Below are 22,535 nucleotides of genomic sequence, written 5' to 3'. Positions count from 1 at the left end.
GGGGAGAGCAGCTAAAATGCTTCTCTCAGACTGTGGATGAACTGATGGGACGGTGCACTGAAACCCAACGTAAGACACGTAAGGAATATTTTGAACTGTAAAATCAAGCGAGGCTGTTCTAGCACAGTCCATTAATAAAAATATGGAGCATAGAAGGTCCACTTCAACACAGCTGCACTGTGATTAAATGAGTAGAAAAATGCTTGAACTAAGTACTACATAATGATACTCATCAGAAATGTCAGAACTGGAATGTGCTGTCACTGAGGTGGCTGAATGTTAATACTACAGTCAGCAAGACTCTGAACAGCAAATTCCTGAATAGAATTTGCCGCTGAATAGAAAATGAATAGACACAAGTGGACAAATGTATACACTCAGACCACTGGTGTCTGTCTAAACCAGATTTAACTGCGTACAGCATGTGGACACATTTTCACTGTAGTTCTCCATAGTCGTTGTGTCTTTTGTTGTGAAATCACTGCAGGTTGTGGCCTTTAAAATCCCGAACTCCATTCCACTCCACAGGCTCCCTTGTATCTCTCTTTGTGTGTCATCAACACAGCATTGTGCACAAAGCGGCCCGGCTCACCACAGCTGGTGCCCGTCGCTGTAATGCTCATACATGCTGAACCATGACGCCGGCATGGAAAAACCGTACTCTTGGCTTCAACCGGTTCTTGATTTGTTCTGCTTGTTGTGGATTGCAGTGGCGACACCCCACCGAGCCGGGCTGTTCACCACCGCCGCCGCCGCCCCCACCTCTTCCTTTCATCTTGCCTCGTCATCCCCCCTGAAAACCAACCCCCACCCCCAGTGGGCTCACTTCTTCTTCTTGTGTTAATCCACTTTTACCACTTCCTCCCCTCCCACTCCATCACGCTCTCTTCCAATTCTCCTGAATTGAGCGCTCTATTGGCATGACTGTTTATCAAAAGCGGCAACAATAAAGCTTTTACAGAAAACAGATGCTACAAACAAGGATTTACACGTGGAAACAAGAAATGTATCACCTTAAAACCTGTCCCTTTATTTGGTATTATTTTGCTTTGTTCAGCATCGAGTCGGCCCTGACATGAATTCCAATGAAGCTCGTTCAGTGTTAATGAGCCCTAAATAACAATAGGTAGATTCAGCTAGTAAGGGTATGCATATCTTTCCCTTTAATGTCTCTGTCTTTCTTCATGCTCTCATTCTGTCGTACACCTGCCTTCCTTGTGAACTTCTGTTGAGCAGACGAAGCTTTGCTGTGTGCGTGCGTGCATGTGTGTGTGTCTTTGTCAGAGCAGTGTTGTTTTTATTCTTTCAAAAAGGGTGCCTGCTCTTATGGAGGTCTGTGCACACGCTAGGGTCTATCTGGATGATTGTGTGGGGGCGCTGAGCGGCGTCTCTCCCTCCTCTGTCTGTCTTGTCTCTGCCTCTCATTCGCCGTTTTGTCGCCGCTTCAAAGCGCCCCCTAAAATAGGCCTTTAATCACAGTTTAGTGTGCGAGTGGCTAGGCGGTTGGAAGCTATAAGAAGAGGCTGGGTGTATTTATAGCAGACAGTGAGAGGAAGGCTGGAAGGCTGGTGGAAGCTGACCGCAGTGGCGAGTCCCGGACTGAGAGCTTTTCACCCGGCCATGAAGCAACAGGCGCTCCCCGTGTCCCGCCTCTTCAATGGAGCTCTGTTTGGACTGGCTTGGCTTGATTTAGATTAGGAAGGGTGGTGAAGCTTTGACCTGACCGTGACATGTCCTACTGAGTCGTGCACATTCATACACACATATGATGGGTCTAAATGCAAGCAAGTACACACACAGCTCACATTTGCATACAGTGTACTAGTGATCATTTCCCCCAGAATGAAATGCAGTCACGTCTTGATTTCTTTCAGCATTTGGTTTAAGTTCATCGGTGTTACTTGATCAAAGAAGACATTTTTGTCCTTGTTTTTGTATCCAAAGAAACAATAACATACTATGTTTAAGAGATGGCTTTTGATCTGCTAAACTTTTATGACGTGAAAGTAAACAAATGAAAGCGTTTCATCCTTGACAAGGTTTTCCTCTCGTACGCTGCACTGTGCCATCCACTTGATAGTTTTGCAAGACACTCCAGTCGTTTTATGTGGGTTGTGTGAAATGCCTCTGTTTCGGTGCATTCAAGGACACGCTGACACAGCTGTGCAACACAGCTCAACGTTGTGGCATTGTACTGATCCGGGTAGGCTTATTTAAACGCACGAACATTCGTTTCTCGAGTTGTACGTATGTGTAATGCGCCGATTGGTCACATGTAAAAGAGAGCTGCAACGAGATCAGTTTAATGTCTTTTCTTTGTAAACTTGGCTCAGGTGCACACAAAATTTAGGTGAAAATGCTAATAATTACCAAATGTAAGCAAATCAATATAGATTGACTAATATTTGTTAATATATTAGTGTCAGGATATGTAACGATAAATCAATAAACTGTGGAGGTAAACACAGACGACACAAGAGCTCTCACTTCTCACGCCAACTTTGTTCTTGACCTAACAACAACTGACTATATCGCGCCACAAAACTCAGCAACACACTTCCTGTACACTGGGTGTGAGTGGAGCCCTCCAGTGGTCCACCACGAAACCAATGAATCATTTAAAAATTAAAGATGATTTGAAGAGAGAAATACACTAGAATTTGTCCACTAGAGGGCACTCTGCAACTTGCTGTATTTGTGGTTTGTTTGGAAAACCACAAACACAACAATCAGCTGATCCCAGCAGGGACAAGTGATCCATGACATAACTTTTAACTGCACTGTTATATGATATTAGTAAGGTCTCAAAAATAACTGCACATAAATGTTTGAGAACTCTGTTTATGTTTTCTGTGTCTGAAAGACGAAAAATATCCGCTGATATATCGGGTTTTAAATCACCAAATATCAGTCTTAAATTTCCTCGTTCGATCAGGCACTAGTCTAAAAACTGCAAAACCTTTGTTTGACATCTAAAGTCATCAAATCACTGTTTTGCAGATTTTGTTTTCAGATGATTTTTCATCAACTGAATTGATTTCAAGGTTGAAGATCTTTCGAAGTTCAGTGAGCGCTGATCAGCTTCTGTTTCTAGCAGCACTGGTCAGGCTCTTGAGTTTGTATTCTCCCTTTCATTCTGGCTTTCTGTTTGTTCTTTTGTTTGTATTGCACCCTTGCCTGTTAAACTCATTACACCTCCCCTCATGTTTGCTCCTCATTTCTTATTTGCACTCTTTTATTTTCACTTCTCTTCTGCTCCCTGTGATTGTTTTATCCAGGCATCAAAGGCCTTGTAATTTAACCCAAACCGCCCTCAGACATACACACAATCACCAGGTCCTTAAAATGATGGAAAAATCTGAAAATAGTCTAAGTGTCAGGCTTTAAATAACATTCAGTCTAAAAAACAGTGAGTTCTTTTCAGAGAAGAAAGACGCCTTTCTGTATGCCGTGTGTACAAAATGCTTCCTTCAGGATTTTTCTGATCGTGTAGATGGAGTTTTTTTCCCGTCCCATTGACACACACACAGATGAACCATACCACCTGTGGACAAGTCTTGTGTTTGTTGTCAACAAACCCTCTCTCTTACGAGGTTGCAACCTCCAGCCACACACGCACCCCACAGGTAGCCTCAGGGTGCCACAGTGCAGTGTAAGGTGGAAAGCGCACGTGCCCACATCGCCTCTTAATGACAGAGCCGCTGATCACTTCAAACAGGCCACTCGGAGCAAAACTTTCCATCTGTTGGTGGAGGGATGTTGAAGTCACTGAGCAGGTACCCTGGAGAGCTGTTTGGGACTTTGAACGCATGTGTGTGTGTGCAAGTGCAATGTCTTTTACTGTGTTTATTCACTGTGGGTGCATGTGTACGCGCGCACTGATTTGTGTAGCCAAGTACCTCCACACAAATGTGTGTGTGTATGTGTACCTCAGTACACATGTCAGCTCTGGAGTTTTTTTGCCCAGCCGTGTGGAACACAGCAGATGTGTTCAGTTCTCCCCCGAGGAAGCCGTCTCTCTCTCCTCCGCTCTCTCCCTCTCTCTCCTCTCACTCTCATCTAGCCCGTTCATCCGCACATACCCCCCAATGTTTATACGCCACTGCTCTTCAGATAATAAGCCGACTTCACTACTTATCCCCCTTCCTTCCTTTGGTTATATCTTCACTCCTCCCTTCCATCTCTCTGTACCCTTCAAAACATGTTACGACTTAGGATTTCTTTAAGCTGAACTTGTCCAAATTAAAGGCTTTCAGTGGCCTAAGATGGTCCAAATGCTGCTTTAAAATTGGTTTGTTAGACCTTGGAGGTTTACAAACCTGGTATATTTGCTATTTTTTTGCATCTGTTTTGCCCCTACAGCAAAGAAAGACATAAATAACTTAATTCAAGGGTCTGAAGCTCACACTCAAAGTACTTTAACTATGATCAATGGACAATAATCTATTTTGTCTTTTAGAAATCTGTTGCAGGTGTGTGCACCAGTTATTAGAGTGCATTTTTGCCCCAGAGCCCCTCAATGATCAAATCATACTTTTTTGTGCATTACCAAAATGGGTTTTCAAGCAATGGATTTGCTGTTCAGTAAGTAGGGACATGCAGATGAATCTAAGTCTTCCATGCAAACCGCATCAATCAATGCAACCAAAGCAATCACAAGGAGGTTCTTGGTGCAGCTCCTTTGGCAGCTAGTTTCACCTAGTGATAGGCGGTTACCCGGAGATCACTGACTGCCCTCTAGGTCACGTGTGAATGGGGCCTTAGCAATTGATTTTACAGCAACTACCAGCAGCTAATTGCAAGCAGTCAGGGAGTAGTGTCCAGTAGTTACCAGGCCGTCACTTTCTAGTTCATATAATCTGGTGATGGTAATGGTAGAAACTGATGTGCTGGGGTTCATTGAATTAGCTTGAACCAAAGGAAAAACCCCAGACATATGGTTCCTTACATAAGTGCTAGTTAGATAGTTAATAAATCTAGAATAGTTGAGGTGTAATGAGACTATTTTCAATCACTGTGCCAGATTTCACAACTTTCCTGTCTAGGATGTAGCTGCAGGATGACTATATCCCAACAACAACAATGACATGTTGAGCAAAGTGTATGTATTCCTTATTACTGTCATAGCAGCTGTTAAACCATTACTTCAGCTGCTCTCCTGTCTTCAGTCATCACTGGGTTTCAGCAGGGATGCATTCACAGGTCAGCACATCTCCTTTTAGAGCAACACGTTTCTTGTGAAACTCACACGAGTTTCGTAAACCAGAGCCAACCGAGATGTGGAACACTGCCTCAATATGTTTGAGATGAAGGAGAAGAGATCAAAGTCTGTGCAAAGCAGGACAATGTGTCACCAGTTGGCTGTAACAATGCATTTTTTGGAAATTGTCTTAGATAGCAAAGCAATCTTGGGCCGTTAATTGGAGGGGGGCGGGGTTAAACGGTTGTTAGGGATGTTCCCTTGTCCTTGTTCTGCTTAACTGTAGTGCCAGCATTATTGTGTTTTTAGTATCAAGTGGTCATAGAGAAGAGAAAAGGCCTTGAACCTTAAAAGCAAGGGCATTGTAAGGGTTAAATAGTTTACACTCTCAAGCTTACAAAATGTCTCCTTTTTTTTCTTTGTCTTTTTTAACCTCGCTTTCTTGTCTCGCACACACAAACCCGCTCACACATGGCGTGCTCCTTCACCCAGAACAGGCTTCTCCTTGTATATAAGTCTATTTAGTCCCAAGTAGGCCACAGCATCACATGAGCAGTTAGTCACACCATAAATCACACACCGGTTCCTGATGCTCCCTCCCTGGATTTCAGCTGCTATTTTCAGTTGAAGCGGGAAAAAAAGGCAAAAATGTGAAAATACTGGTGGCATAGAAAACAAAAAAAAGAAATATCCTTATTCAGTATATGAGATCACATTACGTGCGGCGCTGGCTGTCGTCGCCTCGCATTTTGCACACATTCTATCAGCCTGGATAAAGCGAGAGAGGGGAGGAGCAGGAGAACAAGGTGACACTACAAGCAACACGAGTGTGGATAATGAAAACTAAACACCATCCTTTTTCTCTTTCCTCTCGTCTCTGTCTCAGCTTTCCCTTCTGCTCTGCACCACTAGTTTGTCTGTATGCTTGTCGGGGGATTTGAATGGTGTGCGCGCGCATGTGTGTGTGTGTATATGTGGGTGCGTGTATGTAGACGTGTGTGTGTGTGCGTCTGAGAGCGAACAGCAAAACAGTAGCTGTGCCTTTTTAAAATTTTTATGGAAAAAAAGTCGGCTGTAGCTATTTCTCCACAGATGGGAGCTCGGAGAGAACATTTTGTGATTTTTGTCATAATCTTTCTGTGATTGTTTGCGTCAGCCTGTGAGCAGCAAAAAAAAGACAAACAACCCCAAATTGCGGGTAATCCACAACAAATTAAACAATCCTGGAATGAATCACATCAATTCAGCTATTTCATGTCAAAGGATGATAGCTTGAGTTGACAAGAGCTAAGTAATATTTTGTCATTTTAATCAAATTACAGCAGTAGTTGCAGGAACAGCTGAGAAAGAAAACCAGCCTTGTGTTGTAGAAGGGATTCTAATGGCCAGCAGGGGGTGACTTGTATAGAAGAACAGAAGAAAAAGAGTCTGACTTGAGACATTATTTCCTGATTAGTTGTGTTTTCAGTCACTAGTTTTGTGTCTTCAATACAGATTCAATGCAGAATAAAAGGTGGTAAACAATTGATGACTTGGACGCACTTAACGGTTAGGATTAAGGGTTCGTGGACTGGTGTCGTCACGGTGATGACGTAGACCTCAGAGGGTTAATGACAAGTCCAAGCACTCACCTACGTCTTTTATTTTCAAAGAACCACGCGCAAAATGTTCAATGTGAAGCTTCAACACAGTTTAATGTCAGACAATATTTTCACAGACAGGCCTTTCAGGTGTTGCAGATAAATACAACAAAATAAAATGATACGGCCAAGACAAAAACTGTGGTATTTTGTAAATATAATAATAAACACAAATTCACTGTGTAATTGTGTAACTTTATTAGCAGCGTCCTCCTGAAATGCGCCAACAACATTGAGCGTAACGTCCTCCTTTCTGCCCCTTAATGCTCTCTGGTCGCTATGGTAACGCTTAAATATTTCTTTCAAAATAAGACACACAACTACAACACGAGAAAAGACCCAGTAAAACTGAGCTAACGATAAAAACCCTGAAAACCTTAAATTTCACACCTGAGCCTCAACTCTCGCGGCCCGGTACCAAACGACTCACGGACCAGTACCGGTCTGTGGCCCGGGGGTTGGGGACTGCTGCGTTAGACAATTGATTATGATTGATTATATAGCCATGGAGTGCTACTTTCAGCTGCTCTTTTATTTACAAGGGGCACCACAGCAGGTGCCTCCACATGTTTGACACAACCCCAAAGGCTTTTACGTCTCCTCCCCAGATCAAACCAGGCAAATGTGTAAACCACTACACTATGGAGCCACTTCACAGAGTGTGCTACAAGGACCATAACTAGAATTCCCATATTATGCGTTCGTACAGTTTCCTCTGACTGACCAGTTGTACTCTATTTCTTTGATTATAGGTGCAGAAACTCTAGCAAGACAATTCACAAAGCCTTTTGTGTTTAGACCAGAACTGAGTTCAGAACATGGGCAGAGTCCTGCAGAAGCAACTTAGTAACAGTACTGTTTACCAAACCTCTTGTGTCAGACCATTTATTTCTCCTATTTCCAAGGTAACGGTAAAAGCAGAGCGCCGTTTGTCAGAAAGATTATTCAAAAATTTCATTAGGCTTCCTGGAGAAATGAACTGAATAGCCATGGAGTGAACTGAATTAGAAATGAAAAATTAGATGCATATCCGAATCTCTTTCTTTACAGCAATATTTCATTAGTCTGTTAGATTGCACTCTCCAAGCCGCCTTTTCACACGTGGATGGTTGGGGTACACTACCAACACTGCCAGCTCGGCATGGAGTGCACTGTAGCACAAAAGTCGATGTGAAAAGTTTCTAATTGTCCGTCACCATCATAATGTCGAGATGTAGCTCTGTTCAAGCAATGTTATAATAATGTAAGGTTCTGCCATCAAAAATAAATAAGCCACTGCATCTTCACTTCCTCAAGTTCTAGGAGTGAATGTTCTCTCTTGCAGCTGACAGCAAAACTTTTGTTGTGCTGTTCAAAGTTAGACGTATGGCTCTGGCAAGTATATAAAAAGCAGACTGCTCGTTGGTTGCTTTGAGGACTTTGCAGACCTTTTACACGTGCAAAAAGCTGTATAAACAAAGCATTATATGGGCTCGTAAAGCCTTGCATTAAAATGTGATCTACGTGTGGGAGTGCAAGATTCCAATCTCACTTTCATTTGCATTTTCCATTTGAAATAATAATGCCAACAGGTCCAACTTTAAATCCCTGTATTGTTGTATACTGCTGCTCTGTATAGCCTGGATTACTCTGCTCCTTTTCAAAGAATGAGGATTTTTTTTCTTCTTTTTTTTTGTAATACTGCAATGCTGAGTTTATAAGTGCTTTAACAATCTCTGGCCTAAAAGCTGTGTTAAATTGAGGCTAAACACAATTTAAGTTGTTTTCCAAAACAAGATTAGTCGAGTTTCTCAATTTGAAAACTACCTCTCCTAATGGAATTTTTATTGAACAAGTGTATGAATACAACCATCTCGGCTTCTGGCTCATAGCAAACGCACTTTTAAAACTTGCATTAAAGCGCCGGCTGATTGAAGCCGTTGAAGGTTAGTTGCGATTCTGCAGATTGTGCACTCTTTCAGTCTTTATATCAGCCCTAGATCAATCATCTGCATTCATCGATATGCTCCCTCTTTAAAAGCTCGAGATTCTAGCAAACTGTGCTATTAGATTCATAATGTTTGGGTGTAATGGTACACACCCATGCACTCTTCATCAAAACAAGGGCTGGTCTGAGAGAGCATCATTGCCTCTTGTTTATTTGCACAGCTTTTCTAAATAGACGCCGGCCTTATCTCGCTGCTGACATGTAGATCTGGAACTTATCAGCCTTTCCCCGAAGACACGGCTTCTGCTCCAGGTTCTCAAAGTAAATACAGAGCTTGGGAAGCTTTCTGTGCAGTGCTCCATCCTGCAGGAATAATTTACAGGAGATCTTCAAGCTAGATATTGTGGGTAGTCTCAGCAAACTCTTCAAGACCTGACGTGTCATGACCTCCTTCCTAACTTCAGCTTTGTTGTTTTAATTAAAATCTTTGTCAGTTAAACTAAATCTTGGGGGGAAAAAACATTTTTATGATGCCACAAAAACAGAGCCCAGAGGAGTCGACGTGCAGTTCATTCTCAGAGCATTTTAATGAATATAAACCAAAAAGTTTGTATCAATTTTTTGTTTAGTGACACCAAAAAACTTCTCATGGCACAGGCAGCACTCTGTTGGGTAGCATTTAATGGCTGTGTGCTGGCACAACACGAAATCTTAGCAAAAGGATGTGGGAGAGATGTATCGTGGTGGATGACACTAATCTATAGGTGGTGGAGTGGGTGAGGCTTGGAGGTGCGAATGAGCTGAGACGTCAACAAATTTCACGAAGGAGAGTGTGAAATGTTCCTCTCAGGTGTTATTCATCTGTCAACAGATCAGCCAAAAGAAATGCAGCTATGTGTTATCATGTGATGTAACGCACCGATGTCTCTGTGTCCCCTCATCCAGATGTGTTGGACAGCATGGCCAGGTTTAGCGTGCCGGGAGTGTTCAACTACAGCATGCTGACTCTGTCTGACCACGAGAGGGTCTTGTACGTCGGAGCACGGGAGGCTTTGTTCGCCTTGGACCCCAATGACATTAGCAAACAGCTAAGGCCACAGGTAAAGCGCACATAAGCACATGGACGCACATGGACGCACTTTAAAAGCTTTTTTTCTGACAGTGAAAGAGATATAAATACATTACAGTTCAATAAGGACAAGGAAGGATTTCAAGAAAAATAATTACCACCCGACTGCCACTGCAAACACCCACGCATTCTCAAACTCTTTTGTAGAAATGCAACAAATTAAATGATAACACATAAGATTTAATATCACACAGCTTCATGATGGACAGTTCAGGAACAAAAAGCATCCTCCGCACGACTTGGTACAGAGTGCCGCAGAGATAAACACACATTTCAAATACTTAATTTAAACAGACCAAATTCAATTATGATATCGTGTGTGATAGAATTATTATAGAAAGTCTTTAAAAATTATGAAGGTTCAGCTTGGATGAACAGGGAAGAAAACATTAAACATAATCTCTGCCTGTGCCACACTTTTTTGAAGTCTGTTAACTAACAGGCTGACCTTATTCTATTCTTTTTTTCTTTTGGACTCAAGGACATTTGAGAGCACATACTCTGGCAGGCAAACAAAGGACTTTATAGTACAATAACAAAGTCGACTGAGTAATACTAGTTGTTGGGTCTTTTGTCGGTCTGGCCTGTATTTTTTCTTAACACTGCAGGCCACATTGAAGCTTAGATTGTAAAAATTACCAAGCAAATGAATACATTTGCAAAATATAATAATGTAATAATCTTCGAAGGGCCAAGAATATGATCAAATATATTAAGAGCTTTTTTTTGAAAGAGCAGGAAAAAGCACACCATTGTATTAGCATCTTTCAGCGCTATGTAGAGCCGGAGACCGAATTTATACTAAAACATAAGCATACAAGATAAGTACAAGGAGATTTTAAAATGCATGATCCTAACTCAAATAGGAACTTGAACATAATGCTATACAGATAAAAGTATGATAGATTATAAAGCTGTAAGACGCTTGCTGGCTTTGCTAATGCTAGCTTATCAGGTAGCATAGCTATCCTTACCAAAGTTTATTGATGCTACAACATTGCACTTCACATTGTACAGAGTAGGTGGTTAACAAAAAGTGTATTAATGGTAACTTAATACAAATAGTTTTATGACAAAGTTAGCTTTAATGTTGGCTGAAAGTCTGGTGATATGTGTGTTTAGTTAGCAGTCATTTAAGTTAAGCTAGCTAGTTAGAAAAAAGAATTTTAGCTCTATAGAGCCCTCAGCCAAGTTAAGCCTTACAAAATACAATAAAATATCTTCAGACTGGTACAGTCATAAATAAGAGCCATCTTAGCAAATTTTAAAAATGGTGTTTATAAAATTAAAGCTCTAAATATTTTGTAATCATGATTTACAGTTGTTTTGAAAGGTTATTCAACTAGTCTTATTTTGAAATGTGCACACAGCAATGCTGTAAGCAAGCTGCCAGATATTAAGATGATAATGTGTGCAGCTATTGCCTCCAATATTTCACTTCTATCAGCACAAACATATCCACTGTGAATTTGTGGGAGTAGACAGGCACTCACACATCCTTGCCCAGGCTTTGGTCCTGTTCCTCAGAGTTCATGATGCGCTCATTCAGTCTTGTTTTTTTTTTTACCATCCTCGTTTTAATTTGTAGATCTTGTTTTTCTGCAAAGCACTCTGGGGTAAACCTGTTTCTTTAAAGCGCTCTATAAATACCCTTGACTTGACCTGACACGCAAACACTTGCACACAGAGAGATGCTAAACCCTCAAAGGCTCTGGGTTTGCTTTGTTCCCTCAATAATTGGTCCATATTGCGATCAATACAATTACAGCAATGCAATGAAGGTGTAGTGAGCAGCCTGCAGCGGTTTGGGGATTGCTATCTGATTTACTGCCGTAATGAGCAATTATTGGATGCGCACACATACCCACACAGACTGACAGACCCTGGCTCAGCCGCAGGCTGTTTGAGTGAGGGTTATGAGTCTTACAGTAATGATAAGATCACCTGTTGTCATCCCCCAGTGTGCAATGTAGACGGAAGAAGCCAAGTCAGAAAAATAACTGAACAGGGACGAGGGAATAGTCCAGCCCCTCTGTCACCATCTGCCCATCACTCTCTCACCCCCTCCTTTCTTTCCTTTAACTGCTTCTCTTTTATTTCTTTGCTGCTGTCTGTCTTTCTTCCCTGGATATTTTCTAGGGATGTTTTTCTCAGCATTTAGACTTTCTCGAGACAAGCAGCTCCCATCTGTGTTTGAAGTGCTTTCTTCTGCATTATTTAGTTATTTTCTTTCCCCGTGATGACTGTGGATTATTTCATTCAATAATTTTCTTTCATGAATTTCAGTCAGTTCCATTTATGGACCAGTTCACATTGTTCTGGCAATTTAGAGCCCACTTCCACACAGTAGACTCATTACCCTGCTCTTAATTTGTGAATAACTGATCCCATTGGTACGTTACATGATGTGACATTTGAAGATCCACACGCCTTTGCTCAAAATAGTTTAACCAATATTTTTCTGTTACTTGCAAACCACTTCTTTTTTCGTGGGTTTGCTAATGGCCAAAGCACCGGTAGTGTTATTTGTGCTGACGTAATGGCCAATAACTACCAGAGCATTTCAAAATGCTGAAACTAAGTGGCCCTGTAATAGTGCTATTTTCCAAAATAAATGGGGTTATTCGTCGTATTATAACCATACTGTAAGAAAAAACTCTAGGATCTTTCTAAAGAAACATTTTTTTTTAAAGTTGATAAACTTGTCTAAGGCTCTGCTCATATGGCATGTGTCTTGGACTGTAAAACTGAGCAGGTACTCTGTCATTAAATAGTCTATGATAAACTGCCGCAAATACATACAGCAAAATAAAACCAGTACCGGTACCAAAAAAAAGAAGATTTATTCATAACACAGGGGAAAAGACCCAGGGAAACTGAGTTAACGATAAAAATGATAACGCTAAAAACTGATAAAAATCCTGAAAACCATAAATTTGACACCCGAGCCTCAACTCTCGCGGCCCGGTACCAAAGGACTCACGAACCGGTACGGTTGGGGAACGCTGGTCTACATGAATGTGTCCAAACTGAAGGTTGGTCCTACACAACTCAAACTGTTGACATTGAATCAAAAGCAGGGGCCACAGGATAGGAACAAAAGCTGTTTTGTTTTCTGCAGAAATAATGGCTGTACTACAGCATTAACATCTACTTTACTGATAACAGATCATCAAAAGCAGCCAAATCAACTGCCAGATTTTTGTTATTATTTTCAATTATGAAACATCACATCCTTCCACCGCTCAGTTCACAGCTGGTCATGTAATAGGGCATCACCAATTTACATGTTTTTTGTTATAGTCAGTAAAGCTGTTATAGTTAATGACAGTTATTAACTGACCTTAAATCCAAATATCGCCGTTTCTATGCAGCTATTCAACCGAATCTTTAGTTGTCCAATTTTTTTTAATGACTCTCTTGAAGCTATATCATAGTTTTAAATAAACCAATTCATATTTTAGGATATTATTAGACATTCATTTTGCATAAGGCTGCCGGCCAGCTGTGCAAGGAAAAATAAAGCACTTTGAAGGGAATGATTGTGTAGCCCGCGTGCATATTCACCGACACAGGTTGTAGGACTTATAATAGCACGTCGGTGTGGGCCCGCATCTTAAATGGAGGTAACAGGTCAGTTCCAGTAATGTGCTATGCAGTTGCGGGGGAGGACAGGTTTGGAAAATTTGACCCATGCAGGACACGAGTATTTGGTCTTTGCAGACTGAAATGATGTAAGTTCTACATTTATTTGCATATAGAGTGGGGAAATGAAATCCAATCAAAAGTGGCCACTCAAGACACATGTGGAGATGCATTCTAATGCCAGGTGTGAACTGGTGTGCTTGGAGCTGTCCGCTTTGATCAGATCTCCCAAGATGCATGTTAATGCCAATTCTGAACAGGGTTTTAAAAGCTGCTGCACATCATTAAGGCAGTGCATTAATGTGATTTAGATAAGGTTTGTCTTTATAAGCCATTAGGTATTGGTGCTGAGGGTAGCTAGTACTACCATCTGAATTTATAGTTATTCTAATATTTAATGTGTTTGGGGGAATTGCAGAAATTCCTGGGATGACTGGTGACTAATGAGGACTGGATAGGAAGCAACACTAAGCTGCTGGAGTTGGTTCATTTTAGTTGGTCTTTCTTTAGTTAAAGCTGCAGATCCTACAGGTGATATTTCATAGTCACTGATCTTGATGATTATTCACTTATTAAACCTTGACCACTGGAGCTCTATCATGTGCCTAGTGAACACAGAATATTCAATAAGGGCTACTTACACCAAAGTACATTTGTGAAATCAACAAAGAAACATACTTTTTTACCATTAAAAGCCACTATTGCTTTAACGTGTATCTCATTTTTAAACAGCAGTCTATCTATACGTGTGTTATATGGCAAAAACCCAGTTTGACTGCTGTTGGTTCAAATCCAGTCGAGTAAATCAGTTTAATTTTGAATATGCTGCTGCTCTCTGCCTGTAATGACTGGTATAATTATTTTTAATGGTGTGGAAACCTCTTAGTAAACAGAGTTCATACTCTGGATTTGTGTCCACAAAGCAAAGTTCAGCCACAGTTTCAAAAAAGTAGCTACTGTAAATAATTACCGACATTTATTTGTTAAACAGTAAGTATGGACGTATAAAGTGTGAAAGAATGTGCATGTTTCCTTTTTTTATTTGCTTCCCCCCTACATTTTTACAAAAAAAATGTACCTTTTGGAGGATAAAAGCCCACAGCTAGACAGGTACTTTGTACAAGTGCATTAAATTTGAACCTTTTTCAGTCTGTCTTTGATCCTTTAAACAATGCTACAATCATCAGAGAATTGTTCCGCAGTAAGGACCTCACGGCTTCCTACCTACCACAAATCGCGTGTTTGATCGGGCAGAAACACGACTGACAGGGAAAGAACCCCGTGGCTTTTCTCTGCACCGCCTGGGCAGCTCAGTTGGTGGATTGTTTTAATTAACTTTACTGTATCTTTAGCTCAGAACTAGTGTAATACATCTTTCTGAACTCGGCCTTTCTTAGCATCCATGTGCATCTACTCTCATTAGTTCTTGGTAGAGATCATCTTTGAGATTTTTACATTTTGAACTATACTGTATTTGTCAAATATACTGCTTCTGTGATATGATGGTTGTTGCTATAGTTACTGCAGCTAGTGGTTAAGAATACAGAGCCCAGTGGCTGAGTTAGACAAAATGGCAAAAAAGGAAAGGACTGTTTTTTGCGGTACTGTGTCTCGGTGTGCACCTTATTAGAGACAAATGAGGCAATTTCTTTCCCTATTTACAGCATGCAGTATGTACACAGTATATTACATACAGATAGACAGCATACTTACAGCTATATTACTTGTGGGCAAAAGGCAAATAACATCATTCCATCTGTTTCTTTCCTTTCTCCAGATTGACTGGCCAGCTCCGCAGGACAAGAAGAGGGAGTGTGTTGCCAAGGGCAAAAACAACCAGGTAATGTAGAACTCAGTTGACATGGCTGTTGGGGTTACCTGCCTTGCTCAAGGGCAGCGCAGCAGTAGTTTCTAAGACAATCATTTCTAAGAGCATGAAAACATTACTCACTCCTCTACTCACTCAATTACAGTTTATCAAACCGGTCTGGGATTTCAGACTGGAAAGCTTCCAGTCATTACATTAGCACACAGTGAAAGTGCATCTTCCAGACAGGGTCAGCAACTTTTAAGGTGGTTCAGTGTGTGTGTTTTACGTTAAGCAACAAAAGAGATACTGAAGTCTTTCTCCAACAGTGATGGAATATTATGAAAAATTGGTTGCACTGCAAGGCAACCTGCTTTTATATAACCCATTTTACAATTATGTTGTAACAAACACAAGTAAATAAAACACACTTTGTTTTTTGTCAAGGGTTGAATAAAAAGATTAACAGTAATCCTGTATCTGTGTGGGAAAGTTACAGTACATGTAAACAGCAGCTGTTTAGCTTGGCCTAGCACTAACAGAGGAAGTGGAGGGAAACAGCTGACATGATGCTATCTACTATTGTGTAACTGATTTTACATGGGTTATTTCTTATGTTACTAAACAATCCAGTATATAACATGTCTGTGGTTTATTTCATATGAATTAAGCAGGCAACAAACAGCTAGCGTGTTGGCTAGCTAGCTGTAGAGGAGCTAACAGGTTGTTTCCAGGCTATAAATATGACAAGCTTAGCTCACCTCTGGCTGGCCATACCTTTATATTGATGAAGACAGACAGACTGCAAACCACTGTAAAGCAATTTTTGTTGTTCTTACTGTTGTTTTCAAGAGGGTGGAGTGCTAGCAAGGTGAATTCATCAACTCTATAATTGGACTGCACAGATCCCAGCTAGTGCCTAATAGCCTAGCACACAAAACATTCACCACAAATGTAGGAAGGTCATGCTGAAGGGTGCAGCCACCTTTGTCAGCATCCACCTGTTTGTTAAGGCTTTTATACAACTTGAAAAGGTGTATTACAGTTGTTATGTAGGGGAAATTACTTAAAAAGAGCATCAATTTTTATACCAATCTGACAGATTGTAATTATTTTTCCATCTGTTATAAAACTGGGCAACCTTGGAGCTATGGAGAAACCTTCAAGTGGCCACTAAAGGAACTGCAGGTTTTGTTTTTTTTTACTTCTTTTTTATTTGCTTCTTCAGTCCCCAAGGTTTTCCATGATAGTGTTGTCTTCTTACCTATTTCTTAACAAAAAGCTATTTTTAATACATGTATTTTTTCTTGATATGACATATAAAAGATGTAATGCAGTAATCCCAAACAAACCTCAATAGGTCTTTTGGTTTTTAAAATTTTGTTACAATCATATTCAGCACTGTAATAATACTAAAATTCAGCATCCTCCAGTTCTCACCACCAGTTATGGTACATTTGTAAACAGTGTAAATTGGTCCCTGCTAGCTCTGCACTTTAGTCTCAGCAAAAACCTCTCACTGCTTAGGAAGCGTGATCTGCAAGAAGTCATGTTAAATATTTTATAGAAGCACACAGCACTTTTTGAAATAAAGCTAAAGCTTCTCTTGATCAGTCGTAACTTTTGATGGGGTTTAAAGGAGTAAGGGCGTAATAGTTCACTGGAGTGCAATAGCAGCAGCAGTAGCACTTCTTTAACTAAAACGGCCTCCAACTGAAGTAAAAAAAAAAAAAAGAAAGATATTTTTATATGCTTAGAAATTAGTGCAACTGGAGATTTAAAAAGACTCAAGCGATTTTAAATATTCATTAGAACCTAATGCATACTCAAACTTTACCTTCTGAAGATCGAAAACTCCTCTTTCTATAGTATGCTGGGCTGTGATGGGGAGAGTTGTAAACATTCATTTTGTTCTTCATCTTTTATTCTGCTGATCTACTTTAGGAGCAAAAAATATCTCACAGTGCTTTCATGTGTTAATTTACTTACTACGTAGGAATCACCATATGGCATTTAAAAATGCCCGTTGTTACATTTAATTGGTTTTCTTTTTATGTAGCATTGTAGTTTGATGGAGGACTATCTGCCAGACACATCTCATGCTACATCAGCGACCGCATTGAGCTGAAAACCTAAATTTAAAAACATCACATTGCTCATATTACTGCCTCGAGACAGAGATATTGTTTTGAAGCTCGTTGGAGGGCAAGATAAACTTGGTGTACTGATTTATTTACTACAGTAGAATGACTCATGTGTGAGCATCTGTTTCCATTTCCATTCAAAGAGCTTTATTCTTCGTCACAGTGCAGACAATAACGGGCACTTCTCATGAATGATTCTGATATTTAGACACATATTTTTTAAATGTATCGGCATCTTTCTCATTTACTTTAATGATTCTGTTGTTTCACCACCTTGAGTGTATCCTAAATTGGGCACTGGACTGTCACGTTTATATTGACTGATATCAAAGTAAATCATCAAAGTAAATGTAGGTCGATTTCGCACCTTCTCAATACACGCATCTTATCAGCAAACATTTTCAAGGTTGGTGAGGATCCAGAAGAATTCACAGCAAAGCTTTGGAGTAAAGCTAAATCTTAGAGGATGTGTTAAGTATTCTGAAAGTCTTTGTGGTGGAATAGGTTTCTCCCCTTAGCCGAGGATAAAACTGCTCCGATTGCCTTTCAAATAACTCCTCGTCACTCTCTCACAGACCGAGTGTTTCAACTACATCCGTTTCCTCCAGAGCTACGACCACACGCAGCTCTACACCTGCGGCACCTACGCCTTCCAGCCCAAATGCACTTACGTGGTAAGTACACGTGTAGCTCCCTAGATAGCAAGTCACAGCGAGCCTGTGCTGACAGGTGTCAACTTGAGATTTCTGCCACCTGACCTGAGGCAAAGACCACTGTGTGACAAAATAAAAATAAATGCAATGGAAAATAAGCATCTCAGGCAAGGGCTAGCCCAACGTGTGAAGGCTCGTGCGCGTACACGTGCACGCATATCGTGTGACACTGATGCAACAAGACAACATGGCGAGCTGTGAAGATCTGGTCCTTGCAACGGACAGACAGACCTTGCAGCTGTGCAATGTAGGTCAATACGTACTGATGATCCTCATTATGTGCGTGTGAATCTTTGCACGTTTGCAGAATGCAGATTCTTTTACCCTCAACGCTGCAGCCCTGGAAGATGGGAAGGGAAAATGCCCGTATGATCCCGCCAAGGGGCACACTGGCCTTATAGTGGGTAAGTATAGCCATGTATATATTCATGTATGAGTAATAGTAGTAAAAGTTTTTGGATCTTTCTGAACGGATTTAGGATTGTTAAAGAATCACTTTATCCCAAAAAGCAAGACAAGTCCCTAGGTGGAAATTCATTGACTTCTATTATCAACAAAAACACACAGTCAGCTTCTGTTGTTCCATCTCAGCAGTTTGTATACTGAAGGGAACAGCCCCGCAGTTTCTACAGCTCTAAAAGAAGCATTAAATGTCCATCAAATCTCGACAAACTGCTCATGCAGAATTTCCCATCTGTTTTCTCGCCATACTGTTGCTCTGAGAGTCCAAAAGTCCAGTTTAACTTGCACGCTGCATTCCCTTCACTGCGGACAGCTTCAGTGAACCTACAGGCGCCCATTCACCGTCCTGCATTTGTGTTTCCCAGCTGAACCACTGACCCTCTCCCATTGTAAGCCGGTACAATAGTCACTAAAAAAGAATGAAACTAAAGCTTGCATTTTGTTGGTACAGATAAGGAGCTGTACTCGGCAACACTCAACAACTTCCTGGGTACAGAGCCAGTCATTCTGAGAAACCTGGGCCAACAGCATTACAGCATGAAGAGCGAATACTTGCCTGCTTGGCTCAATGGTAAGATTTTCTTTTTTTTAATGAACACAAAAGGCAAAGAAGAAAGAAATTATGAGCCCACAGCTGAAGAGGAAAGACAGGGTGGGACGAAAAAGAGAATAGCAGGAGCAAAAGTTTCCATCTTTTGTCCTGGGAGATTCTCACATGGATCCCGCTGCTGAACGATGCTTCAGATATTTAGCAAATTCTAAATAAATTCTAATATACCAGATAATATTAAATTTTCTGTTAAAAGTCAAACCGTAATCTGTAAATTAAGACTGTAAATAAAAATGTGGAACAAATGAGGCCAAATATAAAACACAATAAAGATGAACTACACAACAGGTTTCTGCACACTGTTAGTCTGTTAGTCTTGTAGGTAGTTATTTATATATGTGTAAGAAACCCGCTTCTCATCCTGTGTGAATCAATCCCAGCTGCTGTGTTCAGAAGAAAGATGAAGAAAAATGTCAAGTCATGCATACTTTTGTTTGAATTAAACTATAATATTCAGTCTTTTTCCCCCAAGTTACAACATTACTGACAAATTAAACTTGTATTCCATTTTTTAAAAATCACAATAGAGGGAGATAACATTCACTTCCTTTTAACAGAGTTTCATAAAAAAAATAAGAGTAGGAAACATGCAAAAGAACAAGAGAAAGAGAACTGAGTTGCAGGAAATGAAGACCGCGCCTGAGCTGCAGCGAAGGACGTTATCTCTTGAGGGGAGGGGGCTGAGTGAGGGGAGAGGAGCCAGGCACTTGGACAGAATTGAAGAAGAGAGGGGAGGATGAACTCACAGCAGGAAAAAATATGTGATGGAAGGACAGATATGAGGATTGCTGATGAAAAGATTGAGGGACTGATGAGGGGAACGGAGGAGGGAGAGAGGGAAGAGGAACATACAGCTGAGGCAGGGCTTTGGACTGATATGTCCATTCATTATTCATGCTAATACAGAGCTTTTATTAAAAAGCAGACCTGCAAGGAAGCAAGCCTCATCTTAATTTAAGCAATTCTGACCAGCCTAAAAGCATTTAATTGGCCTGGGTTTCAGCTGAGAGTTGTAGTGTACTGTGATGATTTAAAAGGCGGCTTCAGAGGCTTTAATACTGAAAACACCAGTCCATCTGGGGAACCACGGTGTCCTTGCAATTTAAAAAAAACACACGTTTGCATAAAAATTGTAGAATTTAAAGCCTCCAGCAGCTCGAGTCCAAAACTGTCTGTATCTGCCGTTACACATTCAGAACCTAATGAGGAGTACAATCTGAGAAACAGAACAAATCTAGAGAAAGTAAAAACGCACACGCACGCATGCATGCACCCAAACACACACACACACAGCCGCGCACAGAAAATGGACCATTAACAAAAAGGTAGAGACACAGAGAGTAAAAATGGCTAAGAAGAAGAAGAGCGATGACAGAAAATAGACAAAGAGGTGAGAAAGGGTGTCAGGGAATGAAATAGAGGTGTCAAGCTTTTGTGCTTACACCTGTTTTTGTTGTGATTCAGTCCTGCAGGGCGAGGCTGTCTCCGTGTTTCCATGTAAATATCTGATTCTGATTGTGTGTGTTGCATGTGCAGAGCCTGACTTTGTGGGCTCAGCCCTGGTGAGGGAGAGCAGCGGCAGTAAAGAAGGCGACGACGACAAGATCTACTTCTTTTTTACCGAGCGAGCCATGGAGCTGGATTGCGACACCGAGCCCAACGTGGCCAGGGTGGCTCGCGTCTGCAAGGTAACGCCTGACGCAGCGGATAATCACAACTGATCCCAGAACAGATTCAATTAAGAGTCTCCTAGTAGCGCCTTAACCTGGCACCTGTGGGCGTTTATTAATTGGGAAAAACACAAACTCATTCAAACAGTAATCAATCTGTAAGTGCATAGGGACGGATTTGACTGCAGAATTGTAGTTTCATGCACACTTGACTGGAAATCAGCTGTTTTCCATTTTCTCCAGCTGTTTTGGCAGCTGTTTCTGAGCACTTAATAATGTGAGGCAGCACTTGCTAACAGTTACAGGCTTCAGCTGGAGGCACCCATATAAGGACGCAACCAACAGAATTGATTGAAATGATAAACAGCATATAAAGTAAATACATCGACTATGCAGAGTTTTCATTATAGGTACAAATTGGAAAGTAAGTCTCTCCTGGTTGTTCACTCAGATGCATTAGCAACTCGCCACTCCTCCTAGCAAAGCAGTGATGAAAGATTTATACCTCCACAATACCCTTAACCCAACCTTGTCAAATAAAGAGTAGTGGTCAAATCTCATCAATAACTGCACAGCAGCTCATGTTGTCATTGGTGCAGCATTTAAACTGATAATTAACTATGATTAAATTTATGTAATAAAACCTGTTCACATTGATTTTGTCATTAGTTCCCTTTACCAAGGACTATACTCACAAACTACAATGAGCCTGAAGCTAACAGCGCATGGATCAGTGTTAGATATATTGCTAACATTAGCTAATTAGCGCTTGTCTTTGCTTTGATAATGAAGAATTTCTTGTCACAGTGTCACAGAATTAGTGACTCAGATAGACCACTTTCTCAGGTATACATGTGCAACTGCTCATTAATGACAATTATCTAGTCAGCTAGTCACATTGGAGCAATTCAGCGCATTCAGGCATGTTGGCATGGCCGAGACGACCTGCTGAAGTTCAATTTGAGCATCAGAATGGAGAAGAAGGATGATTTAGGTGACTCTTAGCATGGCGTGGTTGCTGCAGCGAGACCGGGTGGTCTGAGCATGTCTATCCCTTTACGACCACAGTGTCTCAAAACTCAAATGGCCTCCAACAGAGCACCTTTGGGATGTGGTGGAGATTCTCATCATGGATGTGCAACTGTGTGATGCTGTCGTGTCAACAAAGAATGTTTCCAGTATCTTGTCGTTGAAGAGTTAGGGCAGTTCTGAGTGCAGAAGGGGCTCCAACCAAGTACTAGCAAGGTATAACTAATAGAGTATCTGGAGAATAAGTATTTGGCTGCCTGTTTCTTTATATGCTTTCATCCCGATGACACTGTGTTTGCATCACAAGATCTAAACATTATGAAAGAAGAAGTGAGTCAGAACTTTGCCTTTGTAGTGACTAAAAAACCAGAGTGGATGCTGTATGAAGATCACAAGTGCCCAAATTTTGCAGTTTGCTCACATATCTGTTTATCTTCTAGAACTCCTTTCACAACACAAAACTGAGCGCACACAAATGGGTAGAGAGATAACGTGGGAACCACATCTGTTTACTTAAATGAACTTTTTCTTTAGAGGCTTAAAAGCTCAGTAGCAATCA

At 40.9% G+C, this 22,535-nt stretch overlaps 1 protein-coding gene across 1 annotated transcript in view; it reads left to right on the top strand.

Annotated features, from left to right (window-relative positions):
• Nucleotides 1–22,535, top strand: part of sema4c (sema domain, immunoglobulin domain (Ig), transmembrane domain (TM) and short cytoplasmic domain, (semaphorin) 4C) — a 103,660-nt gene that overhangs the window by 60,759 nt on the left and 20,366 nt on the right. Inside the window, exons 4-9 of the mRNA XM_063489197.1 lie at nt 9,713–9,867; nt 15,319–15,381; nt 18,068–18,166; nt 18,513–18,609; nt 19,119–19,238; nt 20,814–20,965. Coding sequence (XP_063345267.1) covers nt 9,713–9,867; nt 15,319–15,381; nt 18,068–18,166; nt 18,513–18,609; nt 19,119–19,238; nt 20,814–20,965 — 686 coding nt within the window. The remainder of the gene's footprint in view (nt 1–9,712; nt 9,868–15,318; nt 15,382–18,067; nt 18,167–18,512; nt 18,610–19,118; nt 19,239–20,813; nt 20,966–22,535) is intronic.

Source organism: Pelmatolapia mariae, linkage group LG12 (assembly GCF_036321145.2).
Source record: "Pelmatolapia mariae isolate MD_Pm_ZW linkage group LG12, Pm_UMD_F_2, whole genome shotgun sequence".
Lineage (NCBI taxonomy): Eukaryota > Metazoa > Chordata > Actinopteri > Cichliformes > Cichlidae > Pelmatolapia > Pelmatolapia mariae.
Note: the sequence above shows the minus strand (reverse complement) of the source record. Positions and strands in the feature narration are given on the sequence as shown.